General features: G+C 41.7%; 1 protein-coding gene and 1 long non-coding RNA gene across 2 annotated transcripts in view; one reads left to right on the top strand and one right to left on the bottom strand.

The window, feature by feature from the left end:
• The first annotated feature begins 4,508 nt into the window (after positions 1–4,508).
• On the top strand, positions 4,509–13,274 carry LOC113543535 (uncharacterized). The gene is made up of 3 exons (XR_003404420.3): positions 4,509–5,849; positions 6,627–6,778; positions 7,069–13,274. It is a non-coding gene; the product is annotated as an uncharacterized LOC113543535 (long non-coding RNA).
• A 128-nt stretch (positions 13,275–13,402) lies between these two features.
• The window catches only part of bcl11aa (BCL11 transcription factor A a), a 45,253-nt gene continuing 39,475 nt past the window's right edge, over positions 13,403–19,180 (bottom strand). The window contains exon 3 of the mRNA XM_026941819.3: positions 13,403–18,552. Coding sequence (XP_026797620.1) covers positions 16,496–18,552 — 2,057 coding nt within the window. The 3' untranslated portion in view covers positions 13,403–16,495. The remainder of the gene's footprint in view (positions 18,553–19,180) is intronic.

Below are 19,180 nucleotides of genomic sequence, written 5' to 3'. Positions count from 1 at the left end.
CATGCAAAATGCATTGCGCTTGTCTTAGCTAATGTATCGATATCGGACCTGAGGAGACAGCTTAGCCAGACCTGCTCACTTGTTAGTTTAATTATTTCCCCAACTCTAATATCCTGTCCGTAACATGCATATGGGGGAGCGTTAGTCATTTTGTCACATTTTTGCTTTAGTTCACTGTCTCCTCTCTCATATCTTATTCATTCCCTTTTTGGCCTTATGGTCAGGCAGACCCTTCTACTGAGCTGAGTCCTGATTAATGTGTGCCTTGACTTTCTGCACACAGACTCACACCTGACCCATTAGACACAGACACATATGCAACGATACATAACTCTTTCACATCAACAAAAATTTGGAGTGTTTCTGCCAAAAAAAGCTGATTCTTACATCAAATGCTACTGGTCTGAAACCAAGAACTGGTGATGTTGGGGCTTGGGGCAGCATCATTTCACCACCATAAGAAGAGCTCAAACATTTATCTTTGGTGACTGTCTTGTGCTGGTCATGGTGGCTCTGGATCCGGAGCCTGTCCTGGGAACACTGTGCATTTGGTTGGAATACTCCATGGACGAGATGTGCATCAATTGCAGGGCACCAAACACACACACACACAGTCACTCACACAATTTACACACTAATTCATAACTATGGGCAATTTAGAGTAACCGGTCCACCTACTGTTTTTTTTTTTGTTGTTGTTGTTGTTGGGGTTTTTTTGGGGGTTTTTTTTGGGATGTGGGGACGGGACCTTACTAGAAGCAGAAACTCTACTCACTGCACTGCCATGCTGCCAGAACTCAAGTTATTTTGTATGACCACCACTAAGATCTGAACGGTGAAGGGGGTAATGGAATACAATTATGAATTAGTGTTCTGAGGATAATATAGGGTTAATACTATGCATCCTTTCAGGAGCTACACACTTAATCATATTTGTATATGACTTTGGTTATTATAAAAAAAATAAAAATACATATGTTGTTAATGCTCATTTTAAAACTTCCTTTGAGCAGCTACTGAGATAAAAACAGGAAAAGCAATAATAACGTATCTCATATTTCACATAATTGTCTATGACAATATCTCTGATCTGTGTATTCTGATGTTTCATGTGACATCAAATGGTATAATTGCTGCTATTTTGAAAACCAAGTAGGGAGCTGATTGTACTAACAAGATGCCTTCAATTTGCTTTTGGTTGCAATAACCGTAAAGGAAGTGAGGGAATAATATTTCATAAAATTCCCGAGAAGCCAGGCTGTCATAATAAGTGGATCACCACCATAGCAGGGACCACTGCACTCCAGCAGAACACTCAAACAATATCAAAATCTTCACACAAACAGAGGGGTTTACCCAGCAATGTTAGCTAGCTAGCTATGTTAGGAAATATTTGCTTGGCAGCAAATATTGCTATTATTAGCAAACATTAGCTGATATAGATTTCCCCCCGCTATAATGACAGAATGTTTGTCTCCTTTGGTAAGTTTTCTGCCAGTTTCAGTAGTTTGGCAAAAAGTACATAAGGATCACAGCCTGTTTAATTGACTTTGTTGAGGTATCATTTATGCTCTTCCCAAGTACTGTGAGTAATTTTAGTCATCAAGTTAGGTTCACATTGTGCAGAGAAGCCAGAAATTAGGAAACAGAAAAATCATGTGATGGAAAAGCAAGGATAGAATCTGAGGGATTTGACTTTGGATGGCAAAATACAGCATATTCTCAATGCCAGAGGTACATCTTGTGCAACTCTCCATGGTTGTTATTATTCTGTACTAGCAAATGTCCACATGTGATTTATGTGACTGTGGAAATGCAAACTGGTTCTTAAAACTGTCTGCTGGTCCCCTAAACATCTTGTCAGAGTGTCAGAGTAAAAAGGTTATCACTGAACTCCTGCGTAGATCCTAACTAAGTGGCTAGGTTAGTAATCAATGTGGTGTTTGAGCCTGTTTGCCACAATATCAGTACACATTTGAAGCAACTCCATGTTGGGGGTTATGGTGTTGAGAGAGTGGGTGTGTTTGAAGATGGCATTCTTCCAGGCCATTCATGTCTGCTTTCTGAAGGAATGAGTTCTCTGCAGAGTAAGTGGAATAGCAGGTTGTATTATTATCAGCAATCATTTTTACCTTTAAAGGTAAGATGGTACACTGATTCACAAAGATATAGCATATACAATAGCATATCATTGTATACAGTATACATTCATAATTATATATTAACAATAGAAGTAATAGCATTTAAAACATAAATTTAAAAGATAATCTTGACGTCTCTCAGTTGGCATATTTTGTAGTATTATGTAATAAATAACATACCATATGATTCAACATGGATCCCATGATACTGAATCTGGGATCAAACAGGTCATCTACTCAAAGTTCTCTCTCTTCACAAACTTTCTCTTCATGATCTTGGTCAGGACAGTTGATGCCAAGACGATTGAAAAAAGCTATAGAGAGGAGAGAACATTCAAAGAAAGTTTGTCAGTCTCAGCAGAAAAAGGGCAGGATGTTAGCAGAGTATGCAGCTCACTTTTCCAGAATTGTTCACACTTTCTAGCCAACAGAGCTGAATCAAATTAAGCATTACATAAAATGTACTTTATTGCTTTCAATCCCCAAGAATATATTTCACTACAGTTTTGAGTTCACTGTGCTCACCTGTGCTGTGGATTCTCAGTTTATGTGTGTATTTGTGTCTCTTTTTTTGCCGGAGGGGCCAATACAGTCCCAAGCTCAAAACATTGATTTACCTGGCTTTCGTATTATAGAAAATGATCTGTGTCTGTCAAGTTTTTTTTTTTAAACTTATTTGTCCTTTGCTTTGAGGTGGCCCAGACCCTGAGAAGAGTTTGCACCAATTAGCATAGCTGGAGAGCTAGAGGATCAAGGCAAAGCAAACACAATGTTCCATGTAGCTCCTGGGCTTCACATTGTGGGCATGCACACTGCCGGTGGATTGGTGTCAACTGCCATTCAAGAAGACTGTGATCAGCAATACTACACTGATATGAGCACAGCTACAAATCTCAGAGGACTCAGCTGCATTTGTATTTTTGGGTTTCTTTTAAAAGGATTTGGGGCTTCTGAGTTGTGCAACTCTCTAAGCACTTGCCATATTGTCGAGCGATTGCAAGTTTGAATCCCAATGATTCTACAGCCATTCATGGCCTGGAGTCCAAGAGCATAATTGGCAGTGCTGTCTGGATGGGAGGAACACTAGCTAATTGTGGGCATCTGTTAGCTCAAATATACGGAAGGGGGTAGTTAGTGGTAGCTGTCATGCAATAGTGGAGAACTAGCTAGTGGGCAAAAATTGGCACTCCATAAATTAGTAATTTAAATGGTATAATTTCAGAAAAAATACAACTTCTTCTCCAAACATGAGTACAACTTATTAGTAGTAGTGATAATGTTCATATGTAGAAGAGCAGGGTCATTTGGTGGAGGCCATGGATGATTTCTTGGTTTCTTGTATTTCTTGGTTTTATTGAGTGCAGCTTTCATGGTGATTGGTGGAGTGTGTTGTCTCTCTCTTTCTCTCTCTCTCTCTCTCTCTCTCCCTCTCTCTGCTGGCTGAGGAGAGAGGAGAGATTAATAAAGAACTGATGGTAATTTAAAAAGCAGGCATGCATATCTTGGGCTGGCCATGACACCCCTCTGTCCTCTAGCCCTCTCTCTCTCTCTCTCTCTCTCTCTCTTTAACTCTATCCCTCCCTCTCACTATATGCACACCCATTTTTCTTTTTCTCTTCATTTCCTTTCCCTTTACCAGACAATCAATTTCCGCCTCAGGCATAGCATAGCGTACCTCTCTTTCTCTCCCTCTCTTTCTCTCTCTCTCTCTCTCTCTCTCACTCTCGTTCCCTCTCCTGGTCAGACAACTGGAGCTGACCTTTTCACCGAATGCCGTTATTAGAGAAACTGACATTCAAACCCCAAGCCCAAAGGACAGAGAGTTGCGGTGGCGGTCCCCCAGTCCCCCCTCCACTGCCCCAGGCTCACCCATGACCCCCTACTCCACACTGTGCACCCACATGCCAATCACCCACCATCTCCCAGAATGCACTACAGCTTGTACATGTGTGGAGTGTTACTGCCTAACTGGGGAACACTTGCAGGATCATGTGACTGTAGTGTCCATATTATGCTATACAGGATATAAAGCAACTGTATGTAATGAGCATGAGACAGATTTTAATTCCATAGCAGGTAGGTGCTTTTAGTTTCTGTAATGGGGTTTCCCAACCAGAAAGCTTTCCCTCTATGGGCTGTGACACACCAAGCTGACATTTAAGAATTAGCACCATCCAAGCCAGACTGATGATTGCCTCCTGTTGCTTCAGTTCTTCTTTAAAAAGTTGGACTTAAAAAAAAACACAAAGGTTATAGCTAATGACCTACATGTGTGGGCATGATGTCAGCAGTCTATATTCTTCATTGTACAAAAAGTCATGGAAAACACTTTGCCCTAAATCACATACTACTTTATACTATTGTAAAATATTATGCTTCCTACCAGTATCAGTATCTATAGTGCTGTACATTATATTTTGGCATACTATTTATTACAGTTACATGCTGATTTTGATGTAGCCAAACAAACTAGCCACTACGTATGTATAAGCATGTGAATGTGTATAAGCACTCTGTTCAGCCAGGTAATTGCTGAAAGCTACAGCAGTTGAGAAGAAATTAAGAAATAATGAGAAGAAGTTAAGAAATTTTTAATCTTTTTAGTGTCGCTTGTTTTGAGGTTTCTCTTCTCCTGCACTGATTAGCTAGACTGGACAGCCAATCAGAGAAAGCTTTCTTGCAAGCCTCCAATGTCCATTCAACATGCTCAGTCGGCACTGACAGGCTTTGACAAGGGCTGACTAGTGCCAACAGCAGGCGACAACTGGCCCTACCACCTCACTCTTTTGTCTCAGTGGAGTAAACCACATGAGAGTGATTGAAATGGAGAAAAGAAACAGAAATAAATTTAATCAAGACTGTTCTTTTAGCGTTCTTGTTAAACATTCATCCCTACAGGAGATTATTGGGCCTTAGTTACACGAGGAAATGGTGAAATGAAGAGAGATTTGTGATAGGTATGGGGAAAAAAAGGAAGGATTTTTTATTACACCAACATTGCTGTTTATTGACTGACTGGATGAGATGCAGATACTGGCAATTTGGACAGCTCTACAGCATTAGAGAATGAAAACACACTTTCTCCCTAATTATATGGCCTTTGCCTTGGCAGACTGGGGTTATGATAATTTTGTTATTTTTAGTTAATTGTTTCCAGTGTGCAAGTTCAGTGACATAAAAGGGCTTGCCATGTTTTTAATCTAGAAGACGACGGTTTAAAAGGAATGGCGATGTGCTCTAATGACATGAGAGCCAATCATATGCTCACTTTTCACACAGGAGGCAAAGCAAATAAACCACACTGGGCTAGATTGCTTCTCTCCCTAAAACCGACTCTTTGAGAGGCTGTTGTGTAAGCATGTGTGGTTCTTTGTGTGTGTTCTCATGTTCATGCGTGTGTGAGAAAGGGAAAAAAACAGACAACAAGTGGTTGTGCGTGGCCTATGTGCATGTATGTACATGCATTTGTGAGTGTGTGTCTTCTAACATTTAATTTCGAGTGTAGAAGAGCAGTAAAGCAGGTATGTGAGGAGGCAGGGTGTGGTCCAGGCCAGTCAAGCAGGTCAAGCATGTGACCAGTGCCAGAGGTGGAGGGTGTGGAGGGAACCAGAGATTCTGGGAAAAGCGTGAGAGAGATAAGCAGAGCAGGGGCCAAACGGCTCCGAGCCAGCGTCAGGTACAAAGTATGCCTGGGGGAGACGACCAGAGGTAACACACCACAAACACCTTTAGGTGCATTTCTCTAGCTCTCAACAACACATCATGTTCTTGCTCAGCTTGTTCCGTTTAACCCAATAGTGTCTGCATGCTTACTGAGTACACACAGCTTTAGCACACTCATATAGCACTTATCGTACACACAGGGCATTTTGAGCATTACAAGGACTTACAAAAGCTTAATACACAAAAATTATATTAGAATCTAGTATTTTCTACTAGTGTCCTGCATTGCACTTACACTCTCTTCTTCTTCTTTTCTTCCTCTCGTCTTCTATTCTATTTATTTTCCCTTTTTTCCTGCCAAAACTCTTCCAGCCTTGAGTCAGGGCTGATTTCTCTTAAGCCTAATGCCGGCGATACACACTCAGAAAGAGAGAGACACGGATGAGAGAACAAAAGAGAGAGATGGAGCATTTAGTACAGAAATAATTAGGATGTGTAGGACTCATAAAAGGCACACCATAGAAAGGTTAAAAATTACCCAAGCTGCAAGCCCAAAGGCTTACCTGAGTTTAACAAGGTTTTTAAAAAGAAGAACACTAGTCTGGGATATGAAGAACATGCCGCAGTGCAGAAAAGTGAGTAACACAGTGTTAGCATCACTTATTGGGTTAGAAGGAGCAGCTGCTGATGATGAACCCTCACTCCAAATTTAATAGTCTTGATAACTAACACAGAAAAGAAATAAGGGCAATGCTGAGCAGATGTAGCCAGGTTTTGGGGAATTTGGCATGAGACTCCTCCTTCTCCCCTCTGGTCCTGCAGGGTTCCGGAATGTTGACCACACTGACCCGAGCCATTTAGCATGATAAGTAATGGACACCTGTGCCCACCCCCAGCATTCCTCACAAGGCTGGGAGCACCAAAAGATACAATCACTGGCTCCAAACACAGCTTACCAGAGCAGGAGTACAGAGGTCAGGGAGTCCACACACACACACACACACACACACACATACATATATACATACATACACACCACCTTGAACAAGCACAACGTTTGACATAATGTCAAAGATAGCCTTGAACAGAAAAACATTAAAGGTATATACCATATACGTATTTAAACACACAACAAAAACACACATTCACATAAAGCAAGTCAGGCCTGAGTGACTGTTCTTTGTGTGGATGTATACACATATATACAGTGTGTGTGTGTGTGTGTGTGTGTGTGCGTGTGTGTGATTGGTTGGTTAAAACCTAGGGGAAGCGCTACTCAGCATGATGGATATCCCTCACCTGTCAGACGGCGATCTCTGGCTGGACAGTGCTTGCCTGACCTTGGCTATGTCATGCCTCTTACGCCCATGTGCACACACACCACAGACAACACTGAAGAAAATGTAAGTAATGAGCCGCCAATCCACAGCAATAACAGACATTGAAAAGGGTGAAGAATGAAGTATTGATGTCATAGTAACTTGGCCATGATAGCTCAGTGTTATGCAACACATACATATGTGTCGCATAACAAACAGCATAATTTCAAGCTTGAAATTTGTAAAATAAAAGTCTAGAAATAGGTTTAATAATCTTATATTTGGTTTATTGTATTCTTATAGCAGGAAATACTATGTAAATTTGACTATATTAAAATTATATTCACTTCCTAAGATTTTTTGTAGCGTAAGCATGAGAGACAAAGTTAAGATAATTATAACTAGTGCAGCAAGAGAATATGGTGTGTGGAACTTCAACCAGAGTTGGTATTAATACTCTTAACTGTGTAAATGCATTATTTAGATTAAAGCCAATATGTGATTTTTTGCATCTGCGGAATTTCATTTTCCAGAAGTTCAGAAATGTAACAATGACAAACTCCAAACTGGCTCAATAAACACAAACTTTAATGGGGCCTCTCCTCCTTTCAGAAGCTTATGTTGAGCCAGACATATTGTAGAGCATGAAAGGGTAAGAGAGACCAGGGTTCAACTTGATCATGTAGCGTGCCGAGTTCAAAACATGCCCCTTGGATGAGCAAACATGCTTGGTGGGGGCTGTCTGTGTGGGATGGGGTTTTTTGATGGGGTGCAGGGGATACAAGGCGGGAGGAGTTCCATAATCCTTCCCCCAGACATGCAAGTTCCTTCAGACACTTCCTTTCTAGAGGGCCGCACCAGAAAAGGTGTTCAGTCATGTGAAACTTAATCTGCAACCCTGCCACCACTGACCTCTCACCCTGACTGCCTTTAGCCTTAGAGAGAGGGAGAGGGTGTTGAGTGAGAGAGAGAAGAGGGACTGTGGGTGGAGGAGAAAAGGACAGAGAGAGGGAAAGGACCTTGAAGTTGTAAAATAAAGATGCAATGCCCTTTTGGAATTTGTTACAGGACAGGAAAAATGCTCGCGGCGCATTTTTAGTGTATTCTTTCATTTGTGCATGTTTGTGTGTGCGCGTGTGTGTTTTTGTGTGCATACATAGGAGAGCTAGTGCCAAAACAGTCTGAGGCTGCAGACAAAGTGCATGGGGGTCACCTTAACACAAAACAGTGTGTGTACTAGACATAACATGCAGCCTGCATTCCCTAGCTGAGACGTGGCCATGCTGCTCCTCTCCCTCTCCCCCTGCAGCCATTATCAACTGGGCTGAAAAACCTCTGTGGCTCAACTTTAGCTGTCCTCTATGATTACCTGTTTTTTCTCCACTTTTCCATAGCGAAGGTGACCCTGCTGGTTCGGCTCCGCAGCAGCAATTAACCTGGCCTGCCCCATGTCCTTTCCTCAGCTGAGCAGGAGCGACACGTGTTAGCAGTGGCCACAGACAGGCTTAGCTGAGAGTGTGAGAGTGTGTGTGAGGATGCCTGTTTGAGAACTTCTACACCATCACAACCACAACACAATCTATTATAGTCGGAGAAAATAGATAATACTTTCCTTAAAACTCCCAGTGCCTATACTACTATAGTCAAATCAGATCTACATACACAGAAAAGGCTTAGATTTCTTTAGCCATTTAAGCTAGAATTAGGTTTTCCACCAACAGCTAGTTATATTCTGGAGGACAGAGCAAAGAAGTTAGAGCTCTGTCTTCTCTGGCAACAGTCCTGACTCTCTGACCTTTAAACTCTAAACCAGGGCAGTACCCCTCCCCCAATCTTTGGCAAACACACACATACACACCCTCCCCTTGCCCTACAATCTCCATAGTCTGAACTTTATCTCAGTTGTCCACACCTTGCATTCCAGCCTTCCTTGTCTATCTATAGACTTTAGACTCTTCACCTCTGCAAACAGCCTGGACTAAAGCAAGGCCAGTTATTATTCTGTCACACCAAATGGTGTGAAAGACAGAGAGAAAGGAGGGGTGGGGTGAGTTTATCGTAGAGGCCAAACAGAGATGACCATATGATGCTATAAAACTCTGATAAGATAATGAACTTCCACCTCAGATACCTCCACCTCAGATACCTTCCACCTCAGATAACCCAAGTCCAACCTGCAAAAAGTGTGTCCAAGTGCAGCAAGAGAGAGTGCGTGTCTGTAAGTTACCCATGCAGAAATTAGTTCCCTATTTTCAAAAATACAAGTAATTCTTTATGCAATAAGTGTGTGTGTGTGTGTGTGTGTGTGTGTGTCTGTGTGTGCTTCAGACTCTGTTTATTCAATCCTAAAGGGCATTGCAATCTCCACAACAAAGTGTTCACCTGGGATCAATCACTTAGCTTATTAAAGCACTCATATTCAAACTATGCTGCTGCCTTGTGCATGTTTCCCTCCTTTGCACCATTTGTGATTAATTATCCCACACAAATCTAATCATGGCGCACACATGGCTGCTCCTAACTATCTATCTATTGTCCTGCACTTGAGGGGGAAAACAGAACAGTGAAGTGAATGATTCCTTCTTTAATGAGATTGGAGTAGGGGCCAAAGTTGCAGAGGCATTGATCGACCCCCATTCACAAAGCAGGTGTCCATCCCTATAGACTCCCTGAGACTTAACAATTCACAGGAAAAAAGTTACGGGTAGTGGAGCAAAGTAGGTGGAGGGGTGACAAGATGTTATCTCAAATGCTTATTGGAACAAGGACAAAATGACACTTGACTGAATGGTGTCTAATCTACAGCCCATGTGCACCATTTGTGAAATGCCAGAAAAGTTATTTTAAAAATAAAATTTCAGTTAGTACACTGTTACAAAAGTTTTGGAAGTCTTTCCCCTGGTCCAAATGTTAATTTAAAAGTTAACCTACATTAAAGGTGAGGACAGTATTTTTTAAATCAGCAATATTTTGCAGGTTTCTCCTTGTATTTAGTTATCACTAAAATATACACTGATCAGCCATAACATTATAACCGCCTGCCTAATATTGTGTAAGTCTCCCTTGTGCCAGTGAAACAGCTCTGAACCATCAAGGCATGGACTCCACAAGACCTCTGAAGTTGTGCTGTGGTATCTGTCACCAAGACGTTAACAGCAGATCCTTTAAGTCCTGTAAGTTGCAAGGTGGGGCCTCCATGGATTGGACTTGTTTGTCCAAGGATTGTCAAATTGGATTGAGATCTGGGGAATTTGGAGGCCAAGTCAACACCTTGTAACACCTTTGTCATGTTCCTCAATCCATTCCTGAACAATTTTTGCAGTATGACAGGGTGCATTATCTGCTGATAGAGGCCACTGCCATTAGGGAATTCTGTTGCCATGAAGAGATGTACTTGGTCTGCAACATTGTTTAGGTAGGTGGTACATGTCAAAGTAATATCCACATAAATGCCAGGACCCAAGGTTTCCCAGCAGAATATAACCCAGAGCATCACACTGCATCCACCAGCTTGCCTTCTTCATAGTGCATCCTGGTGCCATCTCTTCCCCAGGTAAGCGATGTACACGCACCCGGCCATCGATATGATGTAAAAGAAAACATGACTCATCAGACCAGGCCACCTTCTTGCAATTCTCCATGGTCCAGTTCTGCTCACAAGCCCATTGTAGGTACTTTCAGCGGTGGACAGGGGTCAGCATGGACACTCTGACTGGTCTCCGGCTACCCAGCCCCATACACAGCAAGCTGTGACAGAACACCTTGCGTTCTGACACCTTTCTACCATAGCCAGCATTAACTTTTTCAGCAATTTGTGCTGCTATAGCTCTTCTGGTGGTTCAGACCAGATGAGCTAGCCTTCGCTCCCCACACGCATCAGTGAGCCTTGGGCGTACATGACCCTGTCGCCGGTTCACCAGTTGTCCTTCCTTGGACTACTTTTGGTAGGTACTAACCACTGCATACCAGGAACATCCCGCAAGACCTGCTGTTTTGGAGATGCTCTGACCCATTCTTCTAGCCATCACTTTTTGGCCCGTGTCCAAGTCACTCAGATCCTTATGCTTGTCCATTTTTCCTGCTTCCAACACATCAACTTCAAGAGCTGAAGTTCACTTGTTGCATAATATATCCCACCCCTTGACAGGTGCTATTGTAACAAGATAATCAGTGTTATTCACTTCACCTGTCAGTGGTTTTAACGTTATGGTTGATTGGTGTATGTTCAAGGGAAAAAGTCCCCAATACCCAACCTATGTAAATAGATACAAAAAAAAATGGTGTGGATCTCCAACATCCAACCAAATATGGATGTGTCTCTACTTGCTTGTCAATTCAGGAAGCAGAGTTTTGGTGGTGTAGATTTGGAGGAAATACTGTAATAAGGTGTGGCTATATAGCTTCAGCTAGCTTCAGCAAAAATCGCTATTCTATACCTTTCATTTTACCAAGCTTTCTGAAAAGAAATAAAAAAACAGATAGTGAATTTTGGAGACTTTGAAAAGTGAAGTTTGGAGAGATGCATATTTATTTAATTTGTCAGAGCTTAGCTTGCTGTACTAAAAATGTATCTAATGAGTGAAATCTGTGAAATCTTTATTTACACAACGCTAATCAAGCACACAGCAGACAACAAGTGCTTAAGACTCCTCACTTAGTAAGCTATTTGCTTAAATTAATAAGCAATGTGATGGTGGCAATCATGTCTGTTATTTATTCCTTTACTGTAATTATTGCAGATAGCCTGTGGCCAATGACATTATTTTTTGCTCCATCTAGCCCCAATAAGAAAAGTTTGGACACTCCTGGCTTTAACTGTACTAACCTGGAAAGTCAGTGTCAAAGGTTTTTGTGAGAGTAAACTCTTATAAAAGAGTGCAGCCATTGGTAATGCATGATTAATGCCTATTTCATTCACTGTGCTGTAAATGTCCAGCAGAGCACAAGTAAATTCTAACTTTAACTCTGCGGTCAGTGTCCATTAAGATGCATTTACTTTGTTCTCTTGCCCTATGCACCTTCCTACACCGCAGAATGAATTAAACAAAGCTAGAAATGACTGCCATAGTGGAAATGAAGCATGACCATTTCAGGCCCTTATAATAGAGCATTAATGTGTAGTCTATACCACAAACACTACACAATAAAAGGCAACAGTCAGTAAAGTTAACTTTTTGTCAGCAGTCTCATCCTGTATTGGGCAAAGCTTGGAGAAAGAGCTTTCTGCACACCATAAAGAGGGTCATCCAGGATGACTTCTGATTTTTATTTTTCCTATAACTACACCTTTGGGCCAATTCTACACAGACACACAGAAAAGGAACCTCAACCCACAGCATTCATTTTTTTTTCTAAGGGACTGGAGAATTCTGTACTATAAAACACTGAAAAAAATGAAGCCCATTTTCTGGGGATTCTGGGTTAATTTTTAACTGTGACAAATGTGTTCAGCTCCTCACATAAAAACAATATTGAATCTCAGTAAACATGATGAGAGCCTGGTGACTCAAAAGTTTTTAAGCCTGCTAATTTATTTCAAATAGAGGAAAATATCACTGATTTGTTTTATTCACCTGTCCTTCCTGTCCTTCCATATCTGTGTAGAGAGCTATATAGTTTGAACAAGGTAAAAATGGATAGAGCTGTTAGCGGGAGGAATAAAATGGTGCTGATTGGCAAGGAATGAGCTTCAGGTCTCACCCACGTAGCAGAATACAATAGAACCTAAATAGAAGTGGACTTTACTTGTGTATGGAGTAGAATTTAAATAATTCCATGTTTTGGTCTGATTTGAATGAGCATGGATTTTGAGGAAAAGTAAACAATATGAAGCACTGGAGAGGTTTACTACCAGCATTTCATTCAACAAATGTCAATTTTTAATGGTGAATATTATACTAGACAGGCTTTCATTACCTTTATCTCAAATCAACAAATCTTGCTATTTAGAACACAATGGACTCTCTGTGTAATTTTAAAACGATGCATATGTGTGTATCTGGACTGGTGGTTTCCATTGAGAGAGAACAAGACAAGTAAGCCTGACTAAACTGCTCTTTTTATCTGAGGGCGAAGGAAGTGTGATACAATAGTGTCATGACCAAATGACGGTAAACCCACCTTAACTATAAAGCAAATTTGAACAAGGGTAAAAGCAGATCTGGCTACTGTCTTATCCAGTCTTATACTTTTACTACCTGTTCCATCACTCTGCTCTCTCTCTGTGTTTGTGTGACATATATTAATTTTTAGTAGTACAAAAATCGTACCACAATGTAATACTTTGATTTTTTTTTATTAATTGGTTTCAATAAAGGGACAAAATGGGTGTGTGAACAGGATAATGCAGACAACTGCCAGAAAACACAGACAGTGGTTTCTCCAATAAAACTCAACATAGACCAGAAACAAATACAACAAAAAAGCAAAAGTTGTAAATGACCTTTGGTCATTTTTAAAGGAAAACAATAACAAAAATTAAAAAAAAAAAAAAAAAAAAGAAAACAAAAAAGATCCATTCCATGTCTCTGTTTTGAACAGAGCATTTAAGTAATAATAAATAGTGACTCCCATTGTAAAAGATAAAGTTCAAGTTCAAGTTACAACAACAGCTTTCAGAACAGGAATAGAAAAGGCTGATAACAAAATATTTCGCATTGCCATTTACAAAAAAGTATGAACTCAAGCGGGCTTTTCCATTAGTTCCATTTCATTTTTAAATATGCTTTGCATACGAAAGTCATCCCAATCTAAATATAAAGCACCATAGTATTTGGCAATGAAACAAAACCTGCAAAACATTGATTATTTTTAATTCATTTATTTAAATGATGTTCATTTCTGTACTGATAATTTACTGCATATGACATTTGTTCTCTTTAAGATACTGGAATGTAGTCAGGTGAGAAGACAGAGAAGCACACTACAGAAGAACCCAACATCAGCTTGCATTACTGCATACAGAATGGCAGCAGAAGAGGAGAGTCTAAAAAAAGAACCGAAAAAAGATATGTACAACCACCTGTTTTAGCTAGTGTGGACATTCTCAAAAGACTCCTCAGGGAAACCATCAGATGGCCTCCTTTATACAATGCCACATACTTTAGTTTTTTTATTGATTTTTTAATGTAATTTTTAAACATACAAATAATTCGTACTATATTATCCTGCCAAATTAAAAAAATATACCGTGGCAGCTTGTTGTTTTTTCCACTACCAAAAAAGGTACAATAATACCTTTTGAGAGAACAAGCAACAGTTAAAAATACAAGCCTCAATATAAATACTATAGTGCCTACACTAGGTGAACATTTAATTCAAATACCATTCTAGAAATACAGAAGAAAGTAGGTCATAAATGTGTTTTAGCATAGGAATTGACCATGAGTGTGCATTTTCCTATATTTAAGTTCTCTATTATATATTTATATATAATCTTAAACCTTTCCCCAATGCAAGTTATGTTTGACCTGAAGAGCTATGAAGAGCCACGGTGGAGAAAAAAAGGAAATAAACAGAAAATCACAGATTTTTTTTCCCATTCTATATATATTGTGATCAATTCTTGAACACCACCAAGACAAAGAGGAAAGAGAAACAACATCAAACTTAAATACAGGTTCCCTAAAAAATGATTTGCTAATTATTTAAAAATGCTTTATATTCATATTTTTAAAAAAATGTTTTTGTACAAAAAAAAATCTTCTTGCAGTGAAAGCAGCAAGTTTCCATAGTCCATTGTTTGACAGGAGGTCTATGCCCCGAAGCTCATACATTATATTGGAGTTGGACTTTCAATAAGTGGGTGCTGGACTGAGTAAAGAGTTGGCTTCATTATGTTCAACAATGACACATTTTTTAAACTTAAAAGAAGTTTTCCCTCATGTTAATACCTGTAAACTGGGAAACTTTAACAGTGCACTTTACTGTCTATGCAAGCAGTCGTAATTTATACTCAACCACTACACCACCAATCAGAGCGTCAGACACAGACTGAAGGGGCCGAGTGTCAAGTGCTATCTAAAGACTGAAAACATGGTTGTCAAAAGTGGGTAGATGTCCTCCCAAACATATATTTCACGCAAAAGTCATGCTTCCTGATTATTCCCTCTCCCCTCTTTATAATTTAAGGAACACAGGCATAAGTACTCCAGTCAGTGCTAGAGAAATTTGTTTGGGGACCATGATTCATATCTGTAAGCAATTCATAGTTAATCATCACTGACAGATGAAAATATTCTTCAAAATTATTTTCAAAAACACTGCGTGACATATTATAGGCTGCAAAGTGTACCTATGCAGTGGATGTTCGTACAACCCGATACACGCTTTAGACTGCTTGCTACAGAGAACAGAACCTTCACAAACTATGAGAGAGCTTATGACTGTGGATTAAAAACCTGTACCACCGAGGACAGTACCCTTAACTGGAGAGTAAACATGGTTCAATCCAACACAATACTGGATGTACCATGAACAATAAAAATACTATAATTGAAGAGTGCATGTGTTATAGGTAGCTAATGATGATTAACTACAAATTAGCTTTTAGCTTTTTGATTATCATCATTTCCATGTAGACAGTGTCAAAGTCAGGTACTTGATGCAAGAACCTCAAGTGAATCAAATAAATCCATTTCCAATATCTGGCTGAGATTCCAAGCTTAGAGCAGATAAGAAGATTAACCAATGCAGTTTCAAGATCCAAGGCACTCTTTTTTGTTTGTTTTACCAAATGATAGTACAAATTCAAATTTTGATGACTCCTTATTTTTTTTTTAAAGAAATTCAAAGGCTGTCAATACTTTATGTTCCATAATAGGGGCCAATTAAATATTTTAACCCTATGTGGACAGAATATCTTTTTGAAAGATTAGTTTAAGTGCGATTCCCAGCTCCTCCGAAGAGGGTTAAGCAATAAACGGTTGTCCTCCATGTTACAACACAAAACTGTACATGATATGTTTTACAGAATGTATGCAGCATGGTTGCTTTTTTTCTCTTCTCATTTTTTGAATAAAAAACAGAACAAGAAAACAGCAACACATTTACTCAACAACTAACCAGCCAGGGACAATTCTTTTTTTTAAAATAGCCAAAACATATCATGCATGCTGTCTAATTATCAAAAAAGGGAAAGAAAAAGAAAAAATACACAACATGTAAATTATTGCACAAGAGAAAGGCTCGAAGTTTGCGTCAATGCAATAGTATTGCCCCGATACAGAACATGCATTCAACGGTAAATGAAGAAGGGTGTGCTGGTGGTGCCAAGCACGTTGTCTTAGCTTCCACTGGACTAGCCAAACAGGGAAAATCTACAAGGGTGGGATTTGAGGAGGTTTGCTGCAAGTGTGCCTCCACTCACCATCACTATTCAGTTTTAATTTCGTTGTTCAAGGCGCGGTCACTGTGCCATTTTTTCATGTGTTTCTCCAGGGTGCTGTACACACTGAAAGGCATCTGACAAATTTCACATTTGTAAACGTCCTTTCCCACCTGCCCATGTGTTTTCATGTGCCGTGTGAGCTTGCTGCTTTGGGCACAGGCATAGTTGCAGAGTTCACACTTGTAGGGTCGCTCGCCCGTGTGACTACGCCGATGCACTGTCAGGTTGCTGCAGTTTTTAAACACTTTGCCACAGAATTCACAGGTATCACTACGTCTGCCATCTTTTGAGCTAGGCCGGCCAGGACCGAGGTGTGGCGTGCTTCCCCCACTACCTGTACCACTGCGGCCAGAGACACCACCGTCAAGTTCTCCCGGTGGTGTAGAGAAGCGCAGGCTGCCATTTTCTGAGGAGTGCTCTGAAGATGAGGCAAAAGGCGATTGTCTGGAATCCCCAAAATTCAAAAAGGGGTCCTTGAGCTGCCGTGAGGCAGCATAGCCAGCCAGCCACTGGGAATAAACATTCTCAGTGTTGGGGATGGTTGGCGTGGGAAGGTCAAAGTCCTTCTCCAGCTTGATGCGTTTGGACAGAGGGCTGAGGGAACTGGGGCTGCCCAAAAGAAGCTTCTTGGACAGGCCTACAGAGGCCGACTCATTGGGAGATGAGCCCCGGCCATTGATAGTTGAGCCTTCTTGCACACGGTCTGACTCCATTGCTGAGTCCTCATCACAGATGTCTCTGTGTGCATTGCTGTCAGAGTTGAGCACACCTCGCTTATGTTGGTGGAAGGCCTCACTGTAGTGCTGCATGCTGGCTGCCAGGCCCATGCCCTGCATCACCTCAGGTAAGGAGCGTGGGATTCCATCCTCAGCCACACCTAGGCGCCCACCGTTGTTTTCATGGTGTCTTGCGGCTTCCAGGTTCAAGCCAAAATGGAAGTTGTTACGAGTCCCTTCTCGTTCCAGCTCTTCTTCTTCCTCTCCTTCTTCCTCCTCCTCTTCCTCTTCTTCCTCCTCCTCTTCTTCTTCTTCCTCTTCCTCTTCTTCTTCTCCATTCTCTGGAATCAGACGGTCATTTTCACTTTTGAACTTGGCTACCACAGACTTGAGGGCATTACTGGCACTCCCCACTAGTTCACTGGTCCCAGGTTCAGGGGAACTTGCTGTGGAGAGGCCATCATCAGATTTGACTGTTGTGGGAGAGGTTTTCTGCATGTGTGTCTTCATGTGCCGTTTCAGTTTGCTTGCCTGGGTGCAGGCATGGTCACAGAGGTGGCACTTATAGGGTTTCTCGCCTGTATGGCTGCGCCTATGCACAATAAGATTACTCTGGAACTTGAAGGTTTTCCCACAGAATTCGCAGGCCTTGGACTTCATGGGTGTGTTGGGCTGCTGGGGCAGTGGTGTTGGAGTAGATTGGGAGCCAGAGGGGGACTGCATTGATGGAAGGGGAGGGGTGGACAGGAACGGTGGCTTGGCTCCTGATTGGAATGGTTGCAGAAGCCTTTGCATGGGGCTGGGCCGGTTGGGTGAGAGGGGGGGAGTTGACCCTGAGGTGTTGCCAGCCAGCTCTCTGAGCCTGCGAGAAAAGTCCATAGCAGGGGGATCCAGGGGCATGGGGTTGAGGCGCAGCACCCTGTCAAAGGCACTCGGGTGGTGGGTGGCTAGGGCCAACTCCTCTGGGCTCAGGTGCTCCATGCGATGGGGGTCCAGGTGATGGCGGGGTGGTGGGCTAAAAAGTGGAGGGGTAGGCGGAAAACGTCCCTCCCGCAGAGGGGGACCATCGCGTCCAGAGTTGGGAATCCGGAGCAAATTGAAGGGGCTGCCTTCAGGCAGGTGAATGCCATGTAAGGGAGGTTGGGAGGCATGATCGGCACCCATCCCAGAAGGGGCACCAACTCGAGGTGTGAGGGGACTCCCACGTTCACTCTCCAGGTAGATGCGGAAGCCATGAGTGTTCTGGGCATGCTGCAGCAGGAACCAGGCGCTGTTGAATGGTTGCTTACAGGTTGTACAGGTGTAGCTGCTGGGCTCATCTTTACCTTTAAGAGACAGAAACAGAGATTGCAATTAGTCCACCCTGTCAGATACTGAAGATGGGAATTATAGCTAAATCTGTTGTAATAACTATTTCTGCACACTAAAATATGAAACACGAAAAACCTAAATAAATATAAACAAAAAAAGTCTGTTAGACCAGAGGGCAAAATCTTTCTGTAGTCCATTAAAATGATTAAAGAACCACAGGTTTTATAAAGTGCAGAAAGTGAAAATGTTAAAAAGCTGAACATAAATGGAGCTCCTTTCTGCATACTCCCACTCCCTCATCATCCCCCTGGCTTTCTCTGGGCAGAAAGAGGCACTGCCGATTTGCACTTAATCATTCATGAGGTCTCCCTCCTCTCTAGCCCAGACCTCAGGCCCAGGCACGGCCGCCAGTACAAACGCTCCCCACAGCAGCCGCCCCACCACCTAATGAAAGTATCACATAGCAGTAAACATGGTCCTTATTAAAAACATGCTCCCAAACAGCACCACAGGCCAAGGCCCAATAGACCCCAGCTTTTCAGAAGGTCCAAACAAAGTGAGGGTAGTGCAGCTGAAGACTCCCTAGTAAGGGTTATCATGGTCTTAGAGCACAGTGGGGAATTCAAGCCTGCCTACGCCTGC

This window comes from Pangasianodon hypophthalmus, chromosome 3 (genome assembly GCF_027358585.1).
Source record: "Pangasianodon hypophthalmus isolate fPanHyp1 chromosome 3, fPanHyp1.pri, whole genome shotgun sequence".
Taxonomy (NCBI): domain Eukaryota; kingdom Metazoa; phylum Chordata; class Actinopteri; order Siluriformes; family Pangasiidae; genus Pangasianodon; species Pangasianodon hypophthalmus.
Note: the sequence above shows the minus strand (reverse complement) of the source record. Positions and strands in the feature narration are given on the sequence as shown.